This window comes from Sander vitreus, chromosome 8 (genome assembly GCF_031162955.1).
Source record: "Sander vitreus isolate 19-12246 chromosome 8, sanVit1, whole genome shotgun sequence".
In the NCBI taxonomy this organism is placed as follows: domain Eukaryota; kingdom Metazoa; phylum Chordata; class Actinopteri; order Perciformes; family Percidae; genus Sander; species Sander vitreus.
The window spans coordinates 15,060,229-15,084,950 of record NC_135862.1 but is presented as its reverse complement, the minus strand read 5'-3'; the positions used below and the strand labels follow the sequence as shown (position 1 = coordinate 15,084,950).

The window sequence follows — 24,722 nt, the reverse complement described above, 5'->3', positions numbered from 1 at the left end:
AGGATGAGGAAGACCAAAGAACAACATCCACTCTTGATCTTTATTGGGAGAGAGGTACACACGGCGGGGAGAGGAAGGGGAAGGAATGAAAAAGAGCGGCATGCTGACAGCACATGGGAGCGTCTTAAGCAGAACAGGCAATGCTTTTACTGAGTTTTGCCTCCCAGACAAGTCACTTTTGGCAGTTGGGTGGTGTTATGCAAGCCAAAATGAGGTCACTATTGAGGCTTTTAGTTAAATCAATTATCGGGGATAGAGAGAGACAGGCGGATGCCGCCGCAGCTCGGGAAGCCCATCACTCTGCCTACCCCACTGCGGACCTCTGTAAAAACACACAGGACACTGGGACTCTCGAAGCTGGGACAGATACACATGCACACACACACACATACGCACACACACACACACACACACACACACACACACACACACACACACACACACACACACACACACACACACACACACACAAACTCAAACTTATACCAAGAAACAGAATTCAGCATTTTTACTGCCACCATGGGACACATTTACATTTTCCTCTGTCAAAAGGCAGCTGGAAATGCGAGTAAATCCATGGTGGAGAGTCTTACTAATGTCATGGCAGTCAAACACGAATGCTATTTGCTTTCGCTTGAGATGTTTTATATCAGACTATCAATGATGGTTTTGATAGCGCTCTCCCTAAAGACACTCCGTCTGGCTTTATTTATTCCACAGTTACAGGAGCCATATGCAGCAGAGCCTCACTAACATCTCTGTTCTACCATAAATAACCATAGCAGAGACAGCAATGCCAGGTGAGGCAGGGATGAGTTTGCTTCCAGGCCTTCAGAACAGCAGACTCTAATTTTGGCTATTACACCAAGGGAGGGAATAAGACACTGTAAGAAACACACAAAATGGCAGCACACAAATACACACCTGCAAACTGATTCAAATGTGCACCACACACATACATCCACCCACACCACCACCACTTACCTAATGACTTGAACACATCAGGTCCGGCATACTTTCCATCAAAATAGACTGTGTTGTTTTGCGAGTCAAAGGCACGGCACATTCTGACAAACACAACTTCCAAAGAGCCTGTGGAGACAGACAGGAACAAGATGCTGAATCTGAGCGCTGCTTTTCCCTCACAGTTCCACATTAGTAAGGGATGCAAAACACATGATTGTATTTTGTGCTATTCTTCTACAATGAGTAACACAACCACTTTGAAATAAAGCCTGCCGTCAGAGGGATAAAAAAAACACCTCTGCAGATGATAATATCATAGACAGAAGGCTATTCTTCCATAATGACATGCCAGATAAAAATTGCGCTTCATTCAGTAGTGACAGTGCTTATTCATTCAACCTTTATTTAGCAAGATAGGTAGGGAATTTATTCTATCCTGCAATTTTGTACCACTCTGTGGGAGTGGATAAGAGGATCAAGAAAATGTAACAGAAGCCATTACTGCTTCAAAGGGAGATGCTACTGTTTTACAATGTCATGTCTGACAAGGAATCTCGGCCTTTTTTCATTATTCATTTTGGCTGTGCTAATGTAAATAATCCTAAGGGAAAGACTCAGGAGAGGTGATTGTTTGTTGCATGTGTGGTATGTTTGTATCTGTGTGTTTGAGCATCTGTATTTATGTGTGAATATAGGTGACAGCGTGCACAGAGCCATAGCTGCATTTAATATTCTGTAAGTATGTCTTCATGAGAGCAGTTTGAACAAGCAGACATCACCGGTGTCTGGGAAAAGAGAGGGGACTGGCAGCCGTCATGATAGGTATTATCTGAGCTCAGGAACACATTGCTAATCTAATGCTGTGTCCATTCCTGCTTTGTATCTAATGAACAGAACAAAATAGAGAGCGACAGAGACAGACAGAGGAAACAGGCAGGGTGGGGTCTCCTCTCTGTGACACTGTCTGTGCGCGTGAAGAAGAGGGCTTTGTGTAGTCAGGTCAGCTACGCCCTTGTGACAATGCCAGAGGGGGGTGGTGGTGGTGGTGGTGGGTGAGTTTGACGGCAGCAGGCCATGTTGACAGGCTGTCATACCTGCTTTCAGCAGCACTATCTGATCATTCTGACACAGCTCCATGAAGCCGTCGATGCGCTTGGCGAACTCCACCACATACTGAATGGCCTCTGTTATTTTGATAGCACACAGCTGCCACATGACTTCCCGGGGCTAAGAGCAGACAGGACAGAGAATGGGTTATCTACTTTAAAACAATGGATTTGATTACTGTAGCTGCTGTGAAGGCCAGCACAGGCCCCGGCTGTGGTCGAAGTACCTTGCTCTGGTAGCTCTCGACCTCCTCCTGCAGAAAGGCCTGCCAGGTCATCTGCTGCAGCTCCTCCCTCAGGTACTGACATGTCTCCATGTGTGACTTGGAGATGTTCTGGGCCAGGTGCTCTGCAACACAATCATTGTACCATTGTCAGAAACCCACGAAGATCACAGTTGAGATCTAAATGTTACTCACACGGCGATGTGAAAGTGAAGACCTCACTGATGAAATACGCCTCAGGAAAAGAAGATTTATTTACTGAGCTTACAAAAAGGAGGAGCGGCGGATACGTGTGGGCTTTTTTGACTGGGAAAAGGCTTGTTGACATTTTCTTTTACTGCCTGCAGAAAGCTCATAACTTAAGGTTGAGGCAAAGCCAATCTAGTTATGACACAAATGCATGGAGGAGAGGAGGGGCGCCACGTTACTGATTGAAACAAAGGTCACATTTTCTGGGAGAGAAATATTGAGTATAAGAATTTAAATGGTTTTGAAAACACATCTGTTAAAAGGAGTTCCTAGGCACAGGGGAGCCTAAAAAAATGATTTCCCCAGACACCTGCCCTGCTGGATCCTGATTGGCCCTAATTAATGGAAACTAATTACAAAAAAGAGGCTCTTTTAATGAGTGTTGGAGATGAGTCTCCAACCTCCTGCTATTTTAAGCAACCTTTGTGTCGTTTGCCCCACGGTTGAGTTGTTCTCCCCCCTCCTCCATTTTGCTGTCTCTCCTCTCGTCTCCCCCTGCCTCTCTCCTGCTCCTTACCTAGTTCAGCCATGGACACAGTGGGGGAGGTTTCTCCGTTGGTGAAGGAGCAGTAAGGGAAGAAGCCAGAGCCGGGGGCAAAGTCGCAGATGGGCTCGGGCTTGATGCCGTTGATGTCCAGGCCCGACTGGTCAGGAGATGGCTGGATGTCCAGGTAGAAGCTGCTAACCGCCGAGTCTGGTTTGCTGCCATCAGGGGTGTGACCATCCATGTAGCCGCTGAGGTCGTCATGGAGCTCTGTGAGGCCATTGGCTGAGAGGCCATAGCTAGGTGTGAGTGGCTCCGCCTCTCCGGGCTGTTGTTGGTGGTCACGCTGCTGCTGCTGCAGCCGGTGCTTCTGGACCTCAGCGTACAGGCTGTCTCGCTGCTTCTTCGACATGCGGCCAAACTTCACCGCTGTGATTAGCAGGACAAAACATGTGTGAGACTCTAGTGAACCATCACAAACAAAACATTAATATGTGATAATAAATTGTACATAAAATAATATGAAAGCTCTAGTTAATGAGTGGATCTCTAACTGTTTATACAGTAAATGCGATTGTCATTTTGTTAATTTTATTGTTGAATCTAGTTGAGAACTCAGTTAACTCATGTCTAGAGAATCCCTAAAACAGTGGAATTGCTCTGAGAACAAATTATATTATCTCACACTATTGGTTAAATTCTGACTGCTTTAAAGAAAAACTAAATCTTTCCATCTGAGACTGAGATAAAGTGACTTGTTTGGACAAAAGAAAAGGATTGAATTGGGCACAAAATAATGTTGTTGTGTACCACATTCAGAGATCATTTTTCAATTTGTATGTTGCTATTAGACCAAAAGACACCTGCTATTAGCATCATACACCATACGGATGTACAGTACAGTACATTAAGAGAGATATACTCTTTTAACAGATAACACTGATAAAAAAAGCAAATCTCCATATTTCAGGAGGGATCAGTAATGACAGAGAGTATTATAAAAATGAACAGCTTCATAAGTACAGTGGCAGAAGTGGGAAGTGACTAACAGCTTACCAGCCACTCAAACATTACACGGGCTAAGTTGCTGCCTCCTGTTTTAAGGTTTCCAGACTAAACAGTGGTGCTGAGAATGAGACTCCTTGGCCAGAGTTCTGGGGGCCTGGCAGTATGTCAGCTGGTCACAGTGTGTGTGTGTGTGTGTGTGTGTGTGTGTGTGTGTGTGTGTGTGTGTGTGTGTGTGTGTGTGTGTGTGTGTGTGTGTGTGTGTGTGTGTGTGTGTGTGTGTGTGTGTGTGTGTGTGTGTGTGTGTGTGTGTGTGTGTGCATGTGTGTATGTGTGTATGTGTGTGTGTGTGTGTGTGTTTGTCTATGCGCAGTGAAAAGCGAGTGAAGCGGCAAGGAGGAGAGTGCGGGCAGATGGGCTCTGGTATGTTGAGTGAAGGCAAGAGTCACCTTCGTCTGTCCTAAGTGTGTGTGTATACGTGTGTGTTTTTGTGTGTGTGTGTGTGTGTGTGTGTGTGTGTGTGTGTGTGTGTGTGTGTGTGTATGTGCATGTGTCTGGCACTCATAAGTGCTAATGTACTTCTGTGTTCATTCACATTAATGAATATGTATGCATGTGTGTGTTACTGAATTTAAGTAAAGTAGTGTGCATACAGATGCCAGCCTCTGTGCATGTACTATGTTCCGGTTTTTTGTCGGTGTGAATCCTTGTCCCGTGTGTGTTTTACAAAAAAAAAAAAAAACATCATATATCTGCTTTGTTCTGACATTATCTCCTCAGCTCAGCCCAGTCTGGACCAGCCCTGTCTGGACCAGCCTGTCACAGCAGGAGCCCTCCAGCACACATCCCCACCTGTGTGCTCCCATTACAGCATCTCAGATGCAGAAACACTAATGACAACCTCTAACAACCTCCTATTTCTCAAACCTAGTTTCTATTACAGCAACAAATTAGTCCCACAGACAAAGCACTCACCTGCTACTGGCAGACAATGAATACAGACTGACTTCTTAGCATGTGTTTATGTCACGATTTTCTGTGTCTCTTTGAGAATAATGGCAGTCATTATCTGTGAGTTTTCTTTGTCTCTAAACTAAACTATCAGTATACAGTACCACATCAATATAGGATCAGGAATAAACAACCAAATAACAATAATGATAGACAGAAAGTAACACAGGGGAATTGCTGGGTTTCTGTTAATGATGTGTGGTCTAGACCTACTCCATCTGTTACGTACATGTCCTGAAATAACTTCTGTTATGGTTTGACACTATAAATAATATTGAATTGAATAAATGGCTACTTAAAAGCAGCTATGACTTGCAATAAAGTTATGGTGTTGCTGTTCTGACTCTTCAGGAAATATATCTCTGGCTCATTACTTTTACTGATTTTCTCTGAAAAGTACAGATTTCTACCTGGGACATTTTTAGTCCCCACATACCAAAATAATGTATTTTCTGCCACAAGAAGATGCTGACTAGTAGTTTACAGTAAACAATGTCCTGCATTTCTGTATTATTGATTTTTTTATCCACTCTTCACTCATTATTTTAAAATAAACAGAATTAGAATACCTGGATTGGTATTTTTGTAATACATAATGAGCCTGAAATATACACTACCAATAACTTCTAAAAATGACAATTGATGTATGGATCTTGCCGCCTTCATAGGGAGGTCAGAGTCCACAACAGCATCCCTGAAGCACTGGTTCAAAGACACTTCAGCAGAGCAGATTCTTGCCCACACAGGGGCTTGAACCTGGGCTCTTCACCATGCAACCGTGCTGTATCCGCCCACCTCTTCCATCAAGCACTTACCATCTCGTGACATGCCCACTGCCAGGCACTTCTGCAGCCGGCAGTGCTGGCAGCGGTTGCGGCTGGTGCGGTCGATCAGGCAGTTCTTCTGACGGGGGCAGGAGTAGGCTGCATTGCTCTGCTGACTCCTCCTGAAGAAGCCCTGCACAGGAAAGGGGCATGGAAAGACCTCGGGTTACTGGATGAACAACTGTGGGTGGAAAAATGTTCTGGGACTAAAGGACCAATTCATGGCTTCATAGTGTTTTAGTGCTGACAAAATCCATTACTGATTGATAGTGTTTTACTATTTTTCTAGTGCTGATAATTTTATTTTACTGCTGCCGAACAGATTAGATAATAACACCACTGTGATGATACTGTATTTTTCTGGCCGCTGTAATATCTGGCATTCAAAGAGTGCTTTATTTCACCACTGTGTTCAGCATGAGGGTGGTGTGTTTTAGTAGGAATGATAACAGCGGATGGTATTTTTCTTCTGTGGGGTTATTAGTGTTGATTAACGCAGCACTGGCATATGCAGTGCTAAAGGATTGCGAACGCACACCGACTGGATTCCTCATCCTTTGACTTAATGAATTGATTCCAGCACATCATTAACATGCCCCACTCTACTGCTCCATACACATATGTCTTAATTAGCTGCTCATTGGCTGTTTAATTACAAGAAAACAGCTGACAGCTGCCAAGTTGCTTTATAATGGAAGCCATTATGGAAACAGGCTATAACTGCCAGTGACAAGCAGCACTCTTTAATAATGCTATGATTTATGGTCCAAACTTTTGTACTTGCACATATCATTAAAGGCTTCTCTGCCTTGGACTAATTAGCAATCATTAAAGATATATTTCAGCAGTTTATTCTTTAGTGTTTTGTTCCTTCCAGCTCCTGTGTGAGGGAGAGGAGCACTGGGAAGAACAGGAATCTCTTTCTCTCTCTCACACACACGCACACATGCATGCGCACGCACACACACACACACACACACACACACACACACACACACACACACACACACACAGTTACACGCAAACACACACACGCAGGAGCAAACAGCAAAGGTGCAGGCTGGCTGAGGAATGCTAATGATGTGCCTGGTGACAAGCACAGGGACAAGAATACACTCTAAGCACAAAATTGCCCTCACTGTGAATGGCTGGTGCATTTGAAACAGTACAAAAGGCGGCTTCAATGGAAGCAACACTGTAGCAAACAGCCAACAATCTGCTATAATTCAAAGCACTCTCCTTTTGATCATTTTATTTCAAGAAGAGCATGCTGCAGCAGAAGCAAAAACACAGTGAAAAGACATGTCCCTGGGAGGGAAAGGCAGAGGGATGACTTTGTCTGACTAATTGTGGTTTTCTGTGATGTCCTCTATGGTGCTTGACCACTTTAATGATCGTGTTCTGTGTGTTTACACTCCGCAGTTCCTTTCCAAATGATCGTAAAACTTCAGCAACATTTTCAAACGTTTTTCCTTGCAAGCAACTTTCTTTACCTCCTCAAATTCCCCCTGTCTTCCCCCTCTCAGTTCTCCTGTCCTTCACACACACACACACACACACACACACACACACACACACACACACACAAACAAACAAACAAACACTACTTCCTACAACACAAACAGGTTCAGTCTCCTGATGCTTACCTTACAGCCTTCACATGTTATCACACCGTAATGGATGCCTGATGATTTGTCTCCACAGATCTTGCAGGGAATTATTTCGATTTGAGCTGCAGAAAAGAAAAGGAAATGAATTAATCTAAAAATTTCTGTCACAAGTCACTGTAGAACACCCTCATCATGGATCAATGTTGATACATGAAAGAGCACTGTGCTTCTAAAAACATCTCATCCGGTGGCTTTTTAATCCTCACTTCCACAGAGCATTAGCTGAATATTTACAGAGTTGGATGTGTGTGTGTGTGTGTGTGTGTGTGTGTGTGTGTGTGTGTGTAGAAAAGGAGGCCATTTTAAGTCCTCACAAGCAGCCAATGTAAACATGGTGTGAATTTGCATCCTAAACACAACTTACATAAGGAAATCCCAGCTACCTACAAACCCCTTGCCTTGTGCAATGAACATGGCTCATTTAGCCACATGAGTCAAACTTGACCATAAAAACCATAAAAACCTCAGGAGTAAATCCACTGTGGCCACACATAACATGCCCACTGTGCTGGACAGAGTGGTGGCAGTGACTGTTGTTGCACGTCTGTAACACTATGAAAAAAGGTGTTCAGTGGCTGTGGTTGTGTTGTGCTGTTGACAGGCCTGTGATTCACTCGCCATAGAGGACAAAAGCACAGAGAGGACAGGCATCATCACAGGGCAACACCACAGAACACACAGACATCAGATACACAGAACTCCCAGCTTGTCCCACTGATCTCAGTTTTATCACTGCAGCCACTTATGCTACATCCCTCTCCACCTCCACTTCCCCCTACCCTCCTCCTCTCTCTCCAGAGATCTTTATCTCACAGCCCTCCTCCACATCTCCAACATCTCAGTCCCACCATCCCAACAGTGCACTGCAGCGCCAGACGAACTCTGCTATCTGATCTAAATCGAGGAAAGATCACCGCGGGATGTTTCCTCACGACGTAATGGTTTTCTCCAACCAGCCATGCAGCCAACCAATCAGAGCATGTGGAGCTATTGCAACACAAGTCTATACCAATTAGGGGAGGAATATTATGATTTTGCCTTAATAAGCTGCAATAAAAATTACAATAATTAAAAAAGTGGTGGTACATTCACTATGTCAGAGTGTTACATCAGCCTCTCCCCTCTAGCCAGGCCTAACTGTCTCTTCCCAAGACTAGACACTTCAAATATCCCTTGCACACCTTAACAACCAACCTCTTTAAACTAGTTTGATCACATCAAAAGTACTTGTGCTAAAGTTCAATCCAGAGATCCCTGCCCATTTTAATCATCTGCCTTGGAGCTTGTAATGTGTCATGTGGATAATGTCGTTGTCCCTGAGGCATGCCCGGGAGAGGCCCTTAACACAGAGCCTCTAATCCACTAACCCCGGAGCCACACTCCGTTCATTCAGGAATCTGTGTCTGTTCTCCTCGCGCTGCTGGAGTCAACAAGATCGGCCATGTTTACATGGAATTAGCCTACATTTTAGTAAAATTAACAAAAGGGAGTGGTGGAACATGCACAATTAATTCTCCTCCAGACAACACCTCCTGCGATTTGTGATTCTCATATACAATAGAGGGCACTGCACCTCGTCGGCCCGGATTAGAGTGAAATGCAGGCAGGAGACGGGCTTTGACAACCTAACTGAGAGGGTTAATTTATAATTAATCTTTTCCTTACTGTGCACAGTTGCTTGTTATTTCGGTTAGGTCTATCTCTGTATGAGTGCACTCTATTGTTTGTTTTTGTGTTCTCCCTGCATGAGCATTAGCAGTGCAGTGTGTTTCGACTCCTTTAGCGTTTTCAGCCTCATTACTTACGTAATTTGTTCTGACATGCACTCACAACAACTGAAGCGTGCTGTAATTATGACTAGCTGTGGTTATGGTGAGCTAAAGGTTGTAGTGACAGGCCCCAGCCATTGGGTGGCAGTGCAGGGCTGTGGCTATGGTTGTCTTGCCAAGTTAAGCCAAGCTTCCACCCACCCTATCCAGCCCACAGGCTTTTGGCTCTGAGCTCCAGCCTCTGATAGCTCCAGGCTTAGGCTGCTGCTAACTTCCCCCACCCCCACAGCATAGCTGTGAGATGCCTTCATCTCTCCTGAAGAAGCAGAGCTGGCTAGGCGCTCACTCAGGCCTGACAGAGGCTGTGCCACATCAGGTGAAAGCAGTGGGAGTAGAGACGCAGTGGTGCCAGGCCGGGCAGGGCATACACATACACGAGCATGCCTCACAAAGCCCTATCTGCAGCAGGAAGGCCCTGAGTGCACACAGCCTCACCAGCTAACACCCTCTCACTCCAACGCTGCACAAACCCCTGGATGCTCAGTTCACTCAACAGTAAAAAGGGTTTGTCTCTGGACCGGCTGAGGCAGGCTCTGTAGTTTCTTGTATGAGAAAAGACCTCAGTCTGAACATATAGTAATTTCCACACCAGGTAAGAGGCTTTCAAAAGAATGTGGAGAGAGGGGGTCAAGGAGAATAAATACCCAGCAATGACACAATGGATATCAAATACACCATGAAGTCACCTACAGCATCAGCCTAAGTCAATATTTGTATATCTGTATGACTGTGCAAGTTGTCCTTTTGAGTGACTGGTCATGGGGCCCCTAAGCTACACTCTAGACAGTGAAGATGATTTAAACTGAATTTACACAGGAGAGTCAGTCAAAAAAGGCCTGCGCTTATAAGCACTCCCAATCTGGCAGTCAATATTTATTGACATGAGCTGCGGTGTTAACTGCCTCTTGGTGTGAAACAGGCAGCTGCTGGCTCGCTTGAGCTTGACCAGCGCAGTGCCACTGATCCCATTCACCGCGCCTGCCTCCCTGCCTCCCTGCCTGCCTGCTCGCTTCCCTGCCAGCCAGCACTGCCTGCTCTGTTTACGACATCAAAGCCAGGCACAGTTAGACAGGCAGCCATGCTAAAGCCCATCCCAGCAGCCTGATGCTCCTTACAGCACTGTGAGATGGCCTCTGCACGCAGGCCACTTCAAAGACACCTGCTGAGACGCCAATATTATGTGTGAATCACACTGCAGCGCAATCGCACCGCAGCACATAACCATAAGGGCCAGACAGCGGCTCAAGACTGATTTCCTGCATGCAGCATTGCAGCCTGGCGTGGGTGTCTTGGACAATGGGCATGGCAGAGAAAGGACACTGTCAAGCCAAATGCTAAAGCTTGTTCTTTGTCTGTCTGTGGTTGAGCAGTTCAAGGACACTGATTCACCACACTAGCAGGCCCTTTGAGGGGATGACGTGTCACTCAGAGCACATGTACAATAGGGCAGCTAGGCCTCTGCATGTTCACTCAGTGCCCTTCACTGTCTTCTCCAAAGCCCTGAGATCAACCCACTGCTCAAACTACACACCATTATCAAATACCTGGAAACTGACAGTCAAATGTGAACACTCAGAACAATTTGCCAAATGCACAATAACAGCTTACAGAGGCCCTGTCATAGTTTATATTGTTATAAGCATCGTATAGACAGACACTGTCAGACAGAACACTTCCTCCCTGTGCACTGCAATTGCAGCATTGCTACATTCAAAGATGTCATTCACAAGACATAATGAAATTGTGTGTGAGAAATAAATTGAAAAAGTGGTATATAGAGGTTAAATATTCAGAAAAGCTGATACTCAGTTACTATGCAGTGTAAATTCTTGAAGAAAAACAAAAATTAGTATGCACTGCAGAGGACCTGCTATTTTCACCTGCTTGCACAGTATAGTGGACTATATTCTTTAATATAAACATTTTATTTAGATCCCTGTAATTATTCTTTAATCTTTGTTCCATACTTCTTAGAATTATATTGTTCAAGTTTTCAATAAAGCATGCTGTTAACACAAAATAAAAAAAAATCCTACAGGCTTGTGCAAACATGGAAAATCACTAGTCAAAATCTCCTGGCTGTTCCCACTGAACCCTTGGACTACTGACATAACGTTGAAGGATTAAGATTATCCCTTACATTACAGACCCATGCCCAGGCCACCATCATAATGCTGAGAGCTTAACCCATTACTCGATTGGACCATTAAATCATTTTCTCATGGCCTGATGATTCATGATAGATGTGCACAATAAATGAGGTCTGAAATTGAGGCTTCTATATACTGTTTTGTCTATGCAGAGCTGTTGTTTTTCTTTCTTCCATTGGCTCATTTACAACACACATCATTCTGAAAGAAAGCATCTGAAGCAGTTGGAGGAAAAACATTTGCTTCTCTGTGCATGTTTGTGTATTTGTGTGTGTCTGTCGTGTTGTGTTGACAGCTGTCAATGACAGAGTGACGCAAGCCAGCGGGGCTCATGGCAGAGATTATGTAAGGAACTGGACAGGGCACAGCATTATGAGCAGATTAACAATTCTCTTCCCTTCAGACAAACAGTGTTAATACATTCTCCTATAATATTTGTTTTTGCAACAAAACCAGACAAAAGCTTATAGGGATAAATCTCAGGACTGTTATACAAAAGTAAATTTTCTTATTAATTGAGCATTTACACATGGTTAACATATAAACACCAGATACACTGAACCAGCTGGCAAATGTTTAAGAAGCAATGTTCCTCCATTATTATGTGCAGCTTCAAATGTTCATTTTGCTACATGAACTTCCCATTTGACGGTGGAGATCAGCTGTCGGTTGATAAAGAGTCTTCTCTAAACAGATACCCATGGCAGTCAGATCTACCTGTAGAGAGATGACAGCCTTACAAGAGCTGGAATCAGAATTCTGCCTCTTTTCATCTGCCAAGGCTCTGCTGTCATGTGAAGTCACACAACACAATACTTTTTTATTCCCATTTATGCAGCAGAAGAAAGGTTATTTGAATGTCAGCGGTAAAGGACAGTTGTGGCACGATACACAGGCTGAATAGTATAAATGTGTTATTTGTTTTGCGATCGGTGGCTATTTGCATATCCCCATAGAGCTGTTCTAATGCCATTGCTGGTTTGTATCGCAAAGAAAACACAGTGCTATATGAAAATTCACCTGCAGACCAAAACTCTGTATCATCACTTTAAACAGCTTCCATTCAACCTATAAACGCTGAAGTCATCAAAAAAACATTCTGACCAGAGGGATTAGAGCAAGGAAAGACATAATTGACACATTTTGATGTCTCTATGCTGCATCTTGCTAATCCCCCAATCATTTAGCTGCCTAAACTGTGATCCCTCTGACTTCACTAGAGACTAGCTATATTTGAAGAGATATTTCCATTTCAAAAGATGGGCTCTTTAAGCCTTTCCCTATTATTCCTTCATAGCAGTGACTTTGCTAAAGCTCAGGTCTGGACCATCGCCCTGGGCTGCTTTTTGGATGAACTCATGCGTACATCTCTGTGTTTGTTTGTGTGAGGCCTATTAATATTTCAACACTGCCCAACTCCAGATGCCTGTACAACACAGCAGTGCTTCTCTCTTCATGTCTCTCCCTGTATTTACTTGACTGTTTTATTGAAGTGCATTCTGACACCCTCTATGAGGGGGAGCAGGAGAGGGGAAGATGTATTCCCAAACCGCAGCACAAGACATCTCTCTCCATGTCTCTTTCTCCACCGGCGTAACAGTAATTTGGGCACTAATTTATGTGTTGTGGCAAAGATTGACGAGCTTCCTGACTGGGAGTCTGCGCGCATGCACTCTAGGGGAAACAACAAAAGCCTGGGTTTACCGAGCAGACGAGCACCATGAAGGGTAGCATGTGTGCGGCGCTCCTCTTCCCTCCCTTGTCTGCCCCACCTGAGCTCAAATCTCTCTCTCCGTCACTCCTTACCTCCCTCTATCCATCTTCCCCCACCTATCCCCTTCTTGTCTGTGACTTCAGTGACAAGTGAAGTTGTGCCTGGGTGCTGGGGACCGGAGGGCACGCCCCCTCCATGTGTGCAAGCGTGTGTGTGCGGGCATACATGTGTGCCGAGGGAGAAAAGCTTACACTGTTTACTCTGATGGCAAAATACAATCTGTAGACAGCACTCACTTATGCATTCTACCAGCCCCTAGTTAGTCATAGAGAGCCATGAGAGCTAAATAAAATATCTGTGTTCCAAATATTTACATGCTTTGTCTAACTATTTAGATCACTTGGTTTGGGCCCTTCATACATTCAAATGTGATACATCCTCTGATATAATGACGTGCATTTTTGAAGGGAAATAGAAGTTTTTCAAATCTGAGTCAGAGTTGCTTGTGCAGTTGTTGCTTTACTCATACATTCTGCAGCAAGGAATTGGGATGCACCAAAACTGAAAATCACTGAGGCTCAAATCACACAGGACCGACTGATTGACTGGTGCAGGAGCTGCTGTTTGAATTCTAAGATTTAGCTGAGGATCGTGTGATGCTTCCGAACCTTTAGTCTGACCACTTGACCTAAGCAGGCAATGGTTAAAGCCTTGATTGTGGTACAGTGCCTTAGTTAAGCACTTCTCAGCTCCCCATCTCCCTGCAGGGACAGCAGCCTAGTAGACTCCTTTAGAAAAACACAGGAATATATAAATAATGAATCCTTCAAAACATCCACTGCAATTACACGCAGAAACCTTTACATAACACAACAAAGAGCCTTGTTCCATTGCACTAGGGAATTTGCTACTGCCACACTGTACAACTTCCTTCCTCCTATAATTGCTGTATTAGTATGCATTTCTTCAAGACAACCAGGATTCTACTGTGGGTTTTTGAATAGAACTTTTGTACTGTTTCACACAAATAAATCAAAACTTACACCCATACAACTCCCTTCATGGTCTTTTTGCTAGAGGGGTGACAGAGTATATGAACATTGTGCATTTTAGACATTTTCAAGTGAATGTTTAGGTGCTTCAGTTATGGTAGATATTGGGTGGGGGGCTTAAAGTCCTGTTTCATGCTGCTGCTCAGGGTCAGTGGGTCAGAGGCACACAGCCAGAACACACATGGAGAGCAGGCTGAATAGTTCAGCTGACAGTAATTGTCCCTCTGTGGTCTCCTTAGGAAAACATGTTTCCAGACAACACAGACCGGCTGCATGGGCCAGATAGTAATCATGATCTTGATTTGCTCCATCGAAGAGATAAGCTCAGCATAAGCCTACAGTTATGGCACGAGTCAGTATTTCCATTGGAGCTGACATCAGCTGAAGCCAGCTCTGCACGGTGATGCAGCACATGTGTTAATAGCTCAAGTGATGAGCTTTATTCCAAAACATTTGAAATCAATTAGTTGGGAGAAAAAAAAAATCATAATGACAGCAATGTAATCATGCAACATCTCTACATAGGAGAAATAGGAGCCACAGTTTGGCAGTGTGTGAGTCAATTAATAATTATCCTTTAACAATTTTGATACTTTAATGTCCTATATTACATGAGCATCCAAGGTATATTAAACTGCAACTTCAAATTCACGAAAGCTTTTAAATCATATGTATCATAATCATATGTATCTATTTTATTTGAATGCATTTTAATCTCAACATTTAAAAAGTCAGTCAAAACATGACTAAGTCTGTCTACTTTTAATGAACTCTGGAAAGTTATTGTCTACGAGTTTTATGATTGCTGCAGACAGCACCACCGTAAACAGTTTTTATGGCTGGGCTGATGAGCGCTTTTTACAGCACCTCTAACATTCTGCTTGAAGGTCTTGGGTTTTCATCAGCTGAAAAAGAGCAGGCAAGGACAGGGAAGATGAATGACATCAATGGCCAGCCGATACTACCAGGGATGTGTGATTGAGACAAATGAGCCTTGTTACATTAGCTGGTGATACTGAATCCTGCTGCTCAAAGATCCAGAGCTTGATAGAGCTGAAACTAGAGGCACCCAACCTTTCCACAGATCACCGGTGTCATGGGGCCCCAGAAGAAGAGCTTTCTCAAAGAGCCTGCTTCACTGGGCTCACTCTTTTTGTTTTTACCTGGACCACTTTTGTTGTGGCCTCATGTGAGCCCTTTTTTACACACACACACACACACACACACACACACACACACACACACACACACACACACACACACACACACACACACACACACAGCGCTACTATTTGGCATTCAAAGACTTTCTAAGCCCTCATTTCCGGGTGCAGAAAAAAAGTAAAGTGAGACAGAGCAATTATCTAATCCATATACAGTTCCCTAGGCTATTATTGTCTTAATAAGTGACTGCGAATACTTCCATCATGCATCATTTATCCTCAATGCTACTAAATGTTCAAAAATGATTAACTGAAATGTTATGATCGTAACCCATGTAAAATATTTACTTCTGATGATGAAATTTGTAAGCCATTTTAAAAATCAATCTGTGTATTTCATTTTGCTCCTGGCAGTAGACCGAGGCGATGAATGCCAATGGCTTCCTTAAGTGTCAGTTGGTTGCACAATTCTGAGAATATTTAAGGTAGAAGCTTTCCATTGAAATTTACAGGAAATAATTGGAATAAAATGATAATATAGGGGTTACCTGTTCAGGCTCTTTTGCCATGCCACTTTCATATGACAACTAACCTTTTACCATATCATAACGAACACATAGAGTGTGGAATGTGCTATGTGGTGAGTTAGCTAGCTAGCAAGTTAACTACTGGGAAAAGGCCGACAATGTGGGGTGTGTGCAAACTAAGGGTTGAAAGCGAGCAACTACTTTGCAAAAAGAAAGTTTTGTAATAAAGAATGAATTGAAATAGATTAATTAAAACTTCGCAATTATCATACTCAATCAAGCTACATCCCACATTGTAACATAACAGCTAGCTCTGCTGGTTGGTTAACTGAAATATCATAAAATAATGAAACACATTCACTCCAGTAATATGATCAAACGTACATGAAAGCATGTAGTTGGTTTGGCTCAGACAGTGCAGTAGTGTTAGCAGTAGAGTGGGCTTTAGTCTTGCATTGCCAGACCTTCCTCCACAGCACTGCGGAGGAGGGTCTGGCTAGTCCACACAGCATTCCGGGATGGGAGAAAAACGTGTTCTGGTTTATTGGCACTTCTTTAAACCAATCACAATCGTTTTGGGCGGCGCTAACTGCCGCATGTTATTTCATGTTCCACAAAATAGCCTCGGGAAGGAACTTGTTTTGGTGGAACGTGTACGTTCAAACGTTTTTTTTAGTGGTGCGACAGAAAACTCAGATTGGACAGATAGTCTAGCTAGCTGTCTCAATTTACCATGCAGAGATCTGAGATGCAGTTAACCATAGTCCTCATAAATCCACCGAAGTTTAAAATTCCAACACAAAGAAAGCAGAAGGAAATTGACATCGGCGAAAAGACATGCATCCAGCGGAATTTCCTGCGGCACCGGAGCAATCCCTGGAAGTGGAACGTCGTGGATATAGACTAAGTGGGCTGTGATGGGAGAAAGCACTATGCGGAGGGTTGACATTTTACTGAATTCCTACTGTATTTAATGGGATGAGAGCGAATTATCTGTTTATGTTATCTCTTACATGTGATAGAAGAGTGCTGCTGAAGTGCAGGTTACAATTCAATTAAATGTGCATACTTTAAACTAGTGCTGTCAGTTAAATGCGTTATTAATGGCGTTAATGCAAACCCATTTTAACGGCGTAAATTTTTTTATTGCGAGATTAACGTTCTTTTTGGCCTAGCAAACTTTGTAGTGTTTTTCACATGCTGTTGCAACACGCCGCACACACTTGTCTGGGCATGCGAGCCAGCCAAAGAGTAGTAGGCTAATGTTACGTTTTGAGTGGATGGCGAGCGCGAGACGCCGAAATGGATGCCAATAAGATTCTGAATGGAAAGTTTACTTTTAAAAAGTTGTCAAGGGAGACAGTAGTTTCACGCATACACAGCCTGTACGACACGGAGAAAGCAGCCCAACTGGAACTGTTGCAGAGTGCTGCAAAGGCTGTCTCATTAACCGGTGATCGCTGGACGTCAGTGAGTAATCAAAATGATTTAGAAGTTACTGCACACTATATTGACTATGTATATCAGCATATGGTTTTAGGACTGTGTTGTTTGTATCGTTTTTTTTAAACTTTTTGTCTTTTAGGACATTGTCCACCCCCTTTTCTGTCCAGGAGAATTGTTACATTCCTTATTAGAAAAACATAAAGGTTACAAATGTCCTGCTGTGGCATCCAGTTTTTGGACCATTTTGTTTGTACTGTATAAGCAAAGTGTTAGTGTTACATCAGTTAGGTTAGGTACTTGGATTTGTGCAATAATGACAGATTCACACATTTTTCTTTTGTTTACAGTAAATAAATAATAAACAATTACAAATCTTAAAGTCAAGTTCATAAAGTAACTTTCTTTGCATTCATTTGATTCCCAATTAAGATACAATGGTAAGAATTGCTTTCCATTATTAATATGGATGTACTTAAAACAGTTCTGAAATGCAAAATAATAAAATTTTATTCATGTGATAAAACATTAACTATAGGAATTTGGCGATTAATCGCGATTTAAAAAATTAATTGTTTGACAGCCCTACTTTAAACCAAAACATGCCATAATACATTGTATTGCTTTTTATGTGCATTTACACCCAAATAATTTCTCCATTAAAAGGGAAACCTTTTAATTTGAAAGTGTGCAAACATTCCTATATTCCGGAGTTTAACTTCCCTTGGATATTTTCCTGAAATTTTCAGAGTCTTTCAAACCCAAGCCAGTACACTGCTACGTCACTTTATCAGTAACTGTGTAATTAAGTGGGCTTGCAGCAGATTACATGTTTATATATTATATAGTTATCTACGGATGGTTGCTGTGCAGTTAAAAAAACAGTGTAACTAGTGTGGTGATTATAAGATGTTTAGGTAAATTGATTACCTGTTCCTTTATGCTCCTTCTCCTTGGTTTTAAAAAAAAAATGCATTGTCACCGAGCTTAAAACAAGGCCATTTATATTAGTTTATAAAATGTTGCCTGTTTTCACAAATTGACATTGAATACAAAAATAACTACAATAATTTCTCCTCTCATTGTGCAGGAGCTGCTGAGCAACTCCACCGTCGTCCTCCCTCTCCTCCAGTTGTAGCAGACCGTATGAAAGGCATTCCTAGACGACAGCGGTACACGAGGAGTGTCTACTGCCAGACAGAGTTCACAGACTGCTTACAGCGTGTGAGGCACATCCCCCCTGCACTGCTGTTTTCATAGTCCTACAAACACTGGCCTGGTTTTGTTTAACATGGCAGGATTAAGCAGCCATGCGCAAAGCATGCTTCCCTCCTTGCACGCTTTTGCTTACAGTGAAAGGCCTAAGTGCTCGCTGCTACCTTTTGGTAAACCAGCTTCCATGAGTGCATGTGAATGCGCCATGGTGCTCTAATCCCAGGCAAATAAACAAGTGCCAAGATTAATAATTGCATAAACACATCCCAAAAGCCCTGGAATAACAATCAGCTCTTCAGCCCTTTTTGAAGCCATTGCAAAGGCTCTTGGAGTCAGCTGACTGCCAGTAGTGTATATCCCTCTTTCCTTTCCTGCTTCCTCACAACAGCCAGGAATTGTCTGTTTTTTGTTGCTTTATTAACGACAGGAAGCTGTCAATATTTTCCACATGATGAGAATGGATATTTGCAGCGCTGCACTAGGAAGAAACTTCTAAGCCAGAGCAGGACATAGGGTCCTCCAAAGTTCTTCAGCTCCACCACTACGACACAGCATGTCTGATCCTCAGTGCCTGTCATAACACGTGCGTCTGTCTGACGCCATAATAAAGAAAGCGTGGTTGGAAGAAAGTGGAGATCTTAATGCAGTTCTGATTAGTTTGTCAACCCGTTCCTCATTATGCGTTCTAAAACAATAGCCTCTTTGACTTGTTGTGAAAAAGACACGTCAAGTAGACCTCTAGGAGGACATTAGAAGTGTGTGCATAGCAATAAATCACAACCACAACAGACCGAAAAAGGCCATTAAAATGACATTAGGAGCACGGACCGTGCACTCATCCCTGTCATCCCTGGTCTGCGACTATAAGACGAGCTGCTTTGTGGTGAGGGGGGGAGTAGTGGAGACGGGGAGAGATAGAGAGTGAGATAGAAAAGAGAGAGGGAGAGAGTGCAGTGCAGTCCACTGGTCCAGGGCAGGGGAGCGTGGGACGTTCAGATGAAGTGGGAGGCCCCTCTCCAGGAGGTTGCTCCTCAGCATGAAGGCAGAGGCAGCACCCCACCTAATGAGGGGTGAAGTGGAGCCCCCTGTGGGACCCCCTCAGGCACATTCATTAGGAGATGAAAAAGCATTTCCTGCGGCAGAGCAAGTGCCTGCCTTGGCTCGGACATGTTTAATTTAGGGCCATATGAAAACACAAGGCCACCGCTATCATGGGTCAGGGGACTCAACAACACACAGGGCCAGGGAGCAGGAGCTTGACTAAATGACTGCATGCAGAATTGAATTATGTTGTTTTTTTCTTGGAAATGGTTAGAGTTTGATACCCCCTTTTAAGCTTAGAACATTCAGATTATTCAAAGGTCAAGTGTGCTGATACTTCCAACTATGAGTAAAAAGAGTTTCATTCCCTTCAATGCATTGCATTTTGTTGCATCTTTTTGGCTCCAGGCAAAAATAATAGATTCATTTAGCCAGTGGTGGTTTGTGGAAGGGAACCAAGGATTATGGTAATGCCGCACTGAACGCTGCAAGCTAAATACAGTAAAAGAGAAATTGCTGCAGTAAGAGACACAAGAAGAATATCAGAGAGGGTAATTTATATAGTTGCACAAATCTGCATTCACAAATGAATCTTGAAAATCTCATATCTCACAAGGTATGCTGTTTGTGAAGACAATAGAAGAGACAGTGCTTCTTTCCTTTCACTGTATTAAAAAGGGCATTACAGGGTATCAATCTATGGCGATTCAAATACATGTCCGCTTATCACAGCCGCTTATCCTTGTTCCTGATGAATCCTTGCATTTATTAAGGGTGTCTTCTTGCCTTGTTAGATATGTATAACCAATCTCCTGTAATTAGCAACTGCTAACCTTTGGGATGCTAATCCTCCATGAATTGTGGATTTGTACATCAAAGCCCACACTCTCTCATATAGCTAGTGCTTGAAATTACACTTGATTTGAAACCTGCAATTATTTGTATAGCATGGATGCAAACAGTCTCCTCTTTTATGTCTCTGAGAATCCCGTGGGTTTTCAGTAAAGAATCCTTAATCCACTCCAGTAGAATCCAAATATAGAGTTAACACTAGCTTCCTAAAATTTAGATGCACAGCCAAGTGCCTGCTGTGTACATAAAGTGGAGAAAGCTTCTCTCTTCTTTTTTGCATAGTTAAGATTAGATTTCTTTAGTGGCTTAGATGCATCATATAAGAAGCAAGAGGGATTGCCCAGGGATATAACACAACCATGCTTCAACAACAGAGCCTGGCTACACTTGTAGTTGCGAGTCTGTCCTTTTCACAAGCAATAATTGAAAGTCAATTCAATAATCAATGGTCTTGCCCCTCTGTTTATGTAATCACATGTCCAGGCCTCTGTCGACAGGGTGAATGCCCAGCTGTTTAGAGTCAGCTGCAATTTGTACTCTCTCCCATTCAAGGCCAGGCTAAATCTATTGTGCAAGGAGGGAGAGATTATAGAGAGGGAAAACAACTGAGATAGCTTCCCACACACACACACACACACACACACACACACACACACACACACACACACACACACACACACACACACACACACACACACACACACACACACACACAAAAAGTAATGCTTTTGCAGGGAGGATGCCTCAAGCATTTATTTTCTTTAATGAGAGACAAGAGTCTCACATGTGTCAGTGATGCACAGCATGGGAACAATAGGGTGGGCTTTAATTCCATCAATCTACTGCATTTATCCTTGTATAACATCAATACCTGTCAGTTAAGCAGGATGAGATAAATCATGTCAAGCAGACTAAGGCAGGGCCACACTGAGCTCAGTAAATATGCAGACTTAAAACTCATCTTAAAACTCGGGGGGTGAATGCGGTTCCACACAGTCAGTGACAAATTTAGAGCATGGGTCTTAAGCAAGGAAATACAAGAGATTACCTTGTGAGACAACATGACACAAAGATCATCCTTCCTGCACTTACTCTAGTAAGTGATTAAATAGCTATGAATTAACAATGATGTTGTTAGGTATTTAGAGGATACGCTACACCTCGGCTGTCACCTAAGCCTCCCATGGAAATCTCTTTACTTACCTTACTGTAACAGGGATCGCACAGTTAAACTTGTTTTACCATCTTAAATGGGAACTAACACTATACCTTCCAACACCTGACAAAAAATGCATGCAGAAGCGGGCAAGGTGCTTTTGAATGACACAGAAACTGACTGTGACAAGCAGAATCGAGATTCATAAAGCTCATTCTTGTGTGTTTATAAGTTTTGTATGGGCATGCATACATTTACTGAACAGCACGTGTGAATCTGAGAAATAGCAGGCAGCGGGATCTTGAAAAGTCCTCTCCACATATGTGCAATAACATCAGATTTATCGTCAGATAAAAAACATATAAAACACTTTGAGGATTGGCTTTGAGCGATAGCAATAACCCTGCAGGCAGCCAAATTATGATTTATGTACTTTGGCTTGGGAGTGCATGGGGCAGTAATGTACACGTCTATGGAAGCTGGGCTTTTCACTGTAGCATAGGAGCAACTCAGAAAGAATACATTTGGTGTAAAATTGCTTCATCTGTTTACAATTCCATTTGGAGTTTATGAGAAAGACAGGCAAACACAGCCTGATATATTGCCCCTGTGTCACGGCATGGCAGGAGCATCCACACAAAGATTCATCTCTCACTTAGAAGCCAAATGATACGTCTAATTTGCTGCAAGCACAGTTATTTTTAACCTCTCCAGCTGTCAGATAATGGAGCTTGACTGTCAGCGCTGGTGTGTGTGAGTGTGTTAAAAGGTTGCAAACTCTTTTCAATTTACCATTCCCTTTGAGTGGATTACAAAATGCACATTCCCATTAGTTCACCTGATTGACATTGCTTTTTCTTTTATCACAACCAAAGGGGGGGATTTAAAGAATTGACTGAATTAAGATGGATACTTCCAACGGCAATCTAAATTTGGTTTTCACATGCTTTTTTTTATGATGCCTTGAAAATATTTCAGAAATCACACGGAAGTGAAGGTTGTTTTTGTGGTTATTAATTGGACAATGTGATGTCTTTTTATGACTTTCTTGAATGAACGAGTTCTTTTGTGCAGCATGTTACGGTACCATCATGTACCAATCTGCTATATCACCTACCTTCTACACTTAAAGTTCTACATCATTCAATCCCCATCTAAGAAGGTAAGTCATCTAGTGTTTAATATTGGCAGCTTTTATTTCATTTATGCATTTCTCTCCAACAACAGACAAATCTAACTGTATTCTACAATGGTCCTTCTCGCCACTAACAGTAGAGCAGCAACAGTGTTGCCTAATGCAGAAGGCTAGTTACATAAGGGCCATTGGAAATAATTCTTAATCAATAAGCTGGCAGTGGACCGCAGGCTGGTGTCAGTGGTTTGGCTGATGCAATTTAGATGGACACTAATGGATTCCCCAGCCTCCCTTCATCAAACATGGGTGTAAATCACTGCACCATCATTGCTAAGGGACATTTCTAACAGGTAGCACTGATTAAGGCTGATTTTTAGTAGTACGTAGGCTCTACGCAGAGCCTACGCCATAGCCTATGTAAGTGGCATACGCCTTTGTGAGGATTTATACTTGTGCACTGGTGTGTCTGCGTCATTCTAGCATATTTCTTTAAGAGAATAGCACGTGGAAATGAGTACGAGGAAATGTTAAACTACCAAGCCACAGCCAAGCAGACAAATCACTTGCTGTGGTCTACTTCGCAGCGATGTGTAGTTATATTTCTAGGGAGGTGCACATCAGGCTAAGGCGTAAAGTCCGGCGTAAGGTCTGTATCTACACGTACCTCCCTACATACCTGAATAAATAAATCAGGCTTTAGACTGCACTAACGTGATATGGGTGATAGGAAAACATAATGTCGTCAAGGCATAAAAAGATCCAAAGAACACACCAAAGGGCTGGGTGTGAGCAGAGGCATAGAGACATGGACAGAATAAAACAAGGCATGTCAGTCTAGTTTTACTGTACATCCAACACACCCTCTATCTTGAGCTTTTTTTCCGTATTGTATGGAATATTAACTAAACAACAAATCAGTAATACACCCAAGAAAATCTTTATCGACTCATAACAAATGACAGGAGGAAAACCATTGTTTGCCTCACGCAGCTATCTCAGTTGTCCACTGTAGATAGAGCTCCAGTGAATGTCCACTGTTCCAATAACCAGCTGACTTCTAATGTTTGCTAACTGCAGCTTAACAGCATGTTATGTAAGAGAACTGAAGCGGGCATGTGTGGAATGAGCTCAGTTTACTTTGACCAGGCCAACAGAGGCAGCCGCCTGCCTGCTCTCCTGTCTGCCTTTGTGTATCATAGTGCTCTTACAAAAGGTGTATCATGCTCTCAGTTGGCAATGACACTTCACATTGACCATGGGCCCGTTTCAGAAAGCAGGTTTAGTGAAAACTCTGAGTTTGTTAACCCTGAGATAAGGGAAACTCTGGGTTTTCTGTTTCAGAAAGGGAGGTTAATCAAACCTGAGAGAGAGGAGTAACTCCAGCGCATTTCAGAAAGGGAGGTAACTTAACCTCAGAGTCAGTTACTATGGTAACTGAGCCTGTGAACCTAACCTGGTCGGGAGCAGGTTTTCTTCAATAAACCTTGAGTTTCTCTCAGCCTCCTCCTTCTGACACAGAGCTCTTTCATTTCCTCATTCATTCATTCAGTCTGTTTCAGGCGCATTTTAGCGCAGTTTGTTATCTGCATGAATAAAAAAAAAAAAACAGTGTTGGTTTATTAACCATGTTAGGCAGACTATAAAACGTTTTTTTTTTTTCTCAAAACATGGCATTTCCTTTTGTCGATGATCCCGTTGATGAAGAAGCTGTATTACTTTGATGATAATGAGGCCCCGACTATAGATGCATTTTCATTTCCAGATACTAGCCTACCTATTTGAGCGGTCTCATTTTTCTTCCCAGTCTATCAGTTATGTAGCCTTCATAACCTTATCCGTCCTCATATCACTAACGTTCCCCATCGTGGACATGCTCTACATCCCAGCAGATTCTTTGTGTCGCATT

General features: G+C 42.9%; 1 protein-coding gene across 2 annotated transcripts in view; it reads right to left on the bottom strand.

Moving 5' to 3' along the window:
• Positions 1–24,722, bottom strand: part of roraa (RAR-related orphan receptor A, paralog a) — a 187,677-nt gene that overhangs the window by 7,557 nt on the left and 155,398 nt on the right. For both annotated transcript variants that reach the window (XM_078256988.1, XM_078256989.1), the window contains 6 exons: positions 7,516–7,601; positions 5,861–6,002; positions 3,063–3,458; positions 2,300–2,421; positions 2,061–2,193; positions 985–1,092 (listed from right to left, as the gene is read on the bottom strand). In XM_078256988.1, the coding sequence (XP_078113114.1) occupies positions 985–1,092; positions 2,061–2,193; positions 2,300–2,421; positions 3,063–3,458; positions 5,861–6,002; positions 7,516–7,601 (987 nt within the window). The remainder of the gene's footprint in view (positions 1–984; positions 1,093–2,060; positions 2,194–2,299; positions 2,422–3,062; positions 3,459–5,860; positions 6,003–7,515; positions 7,602–24,722) is intronic.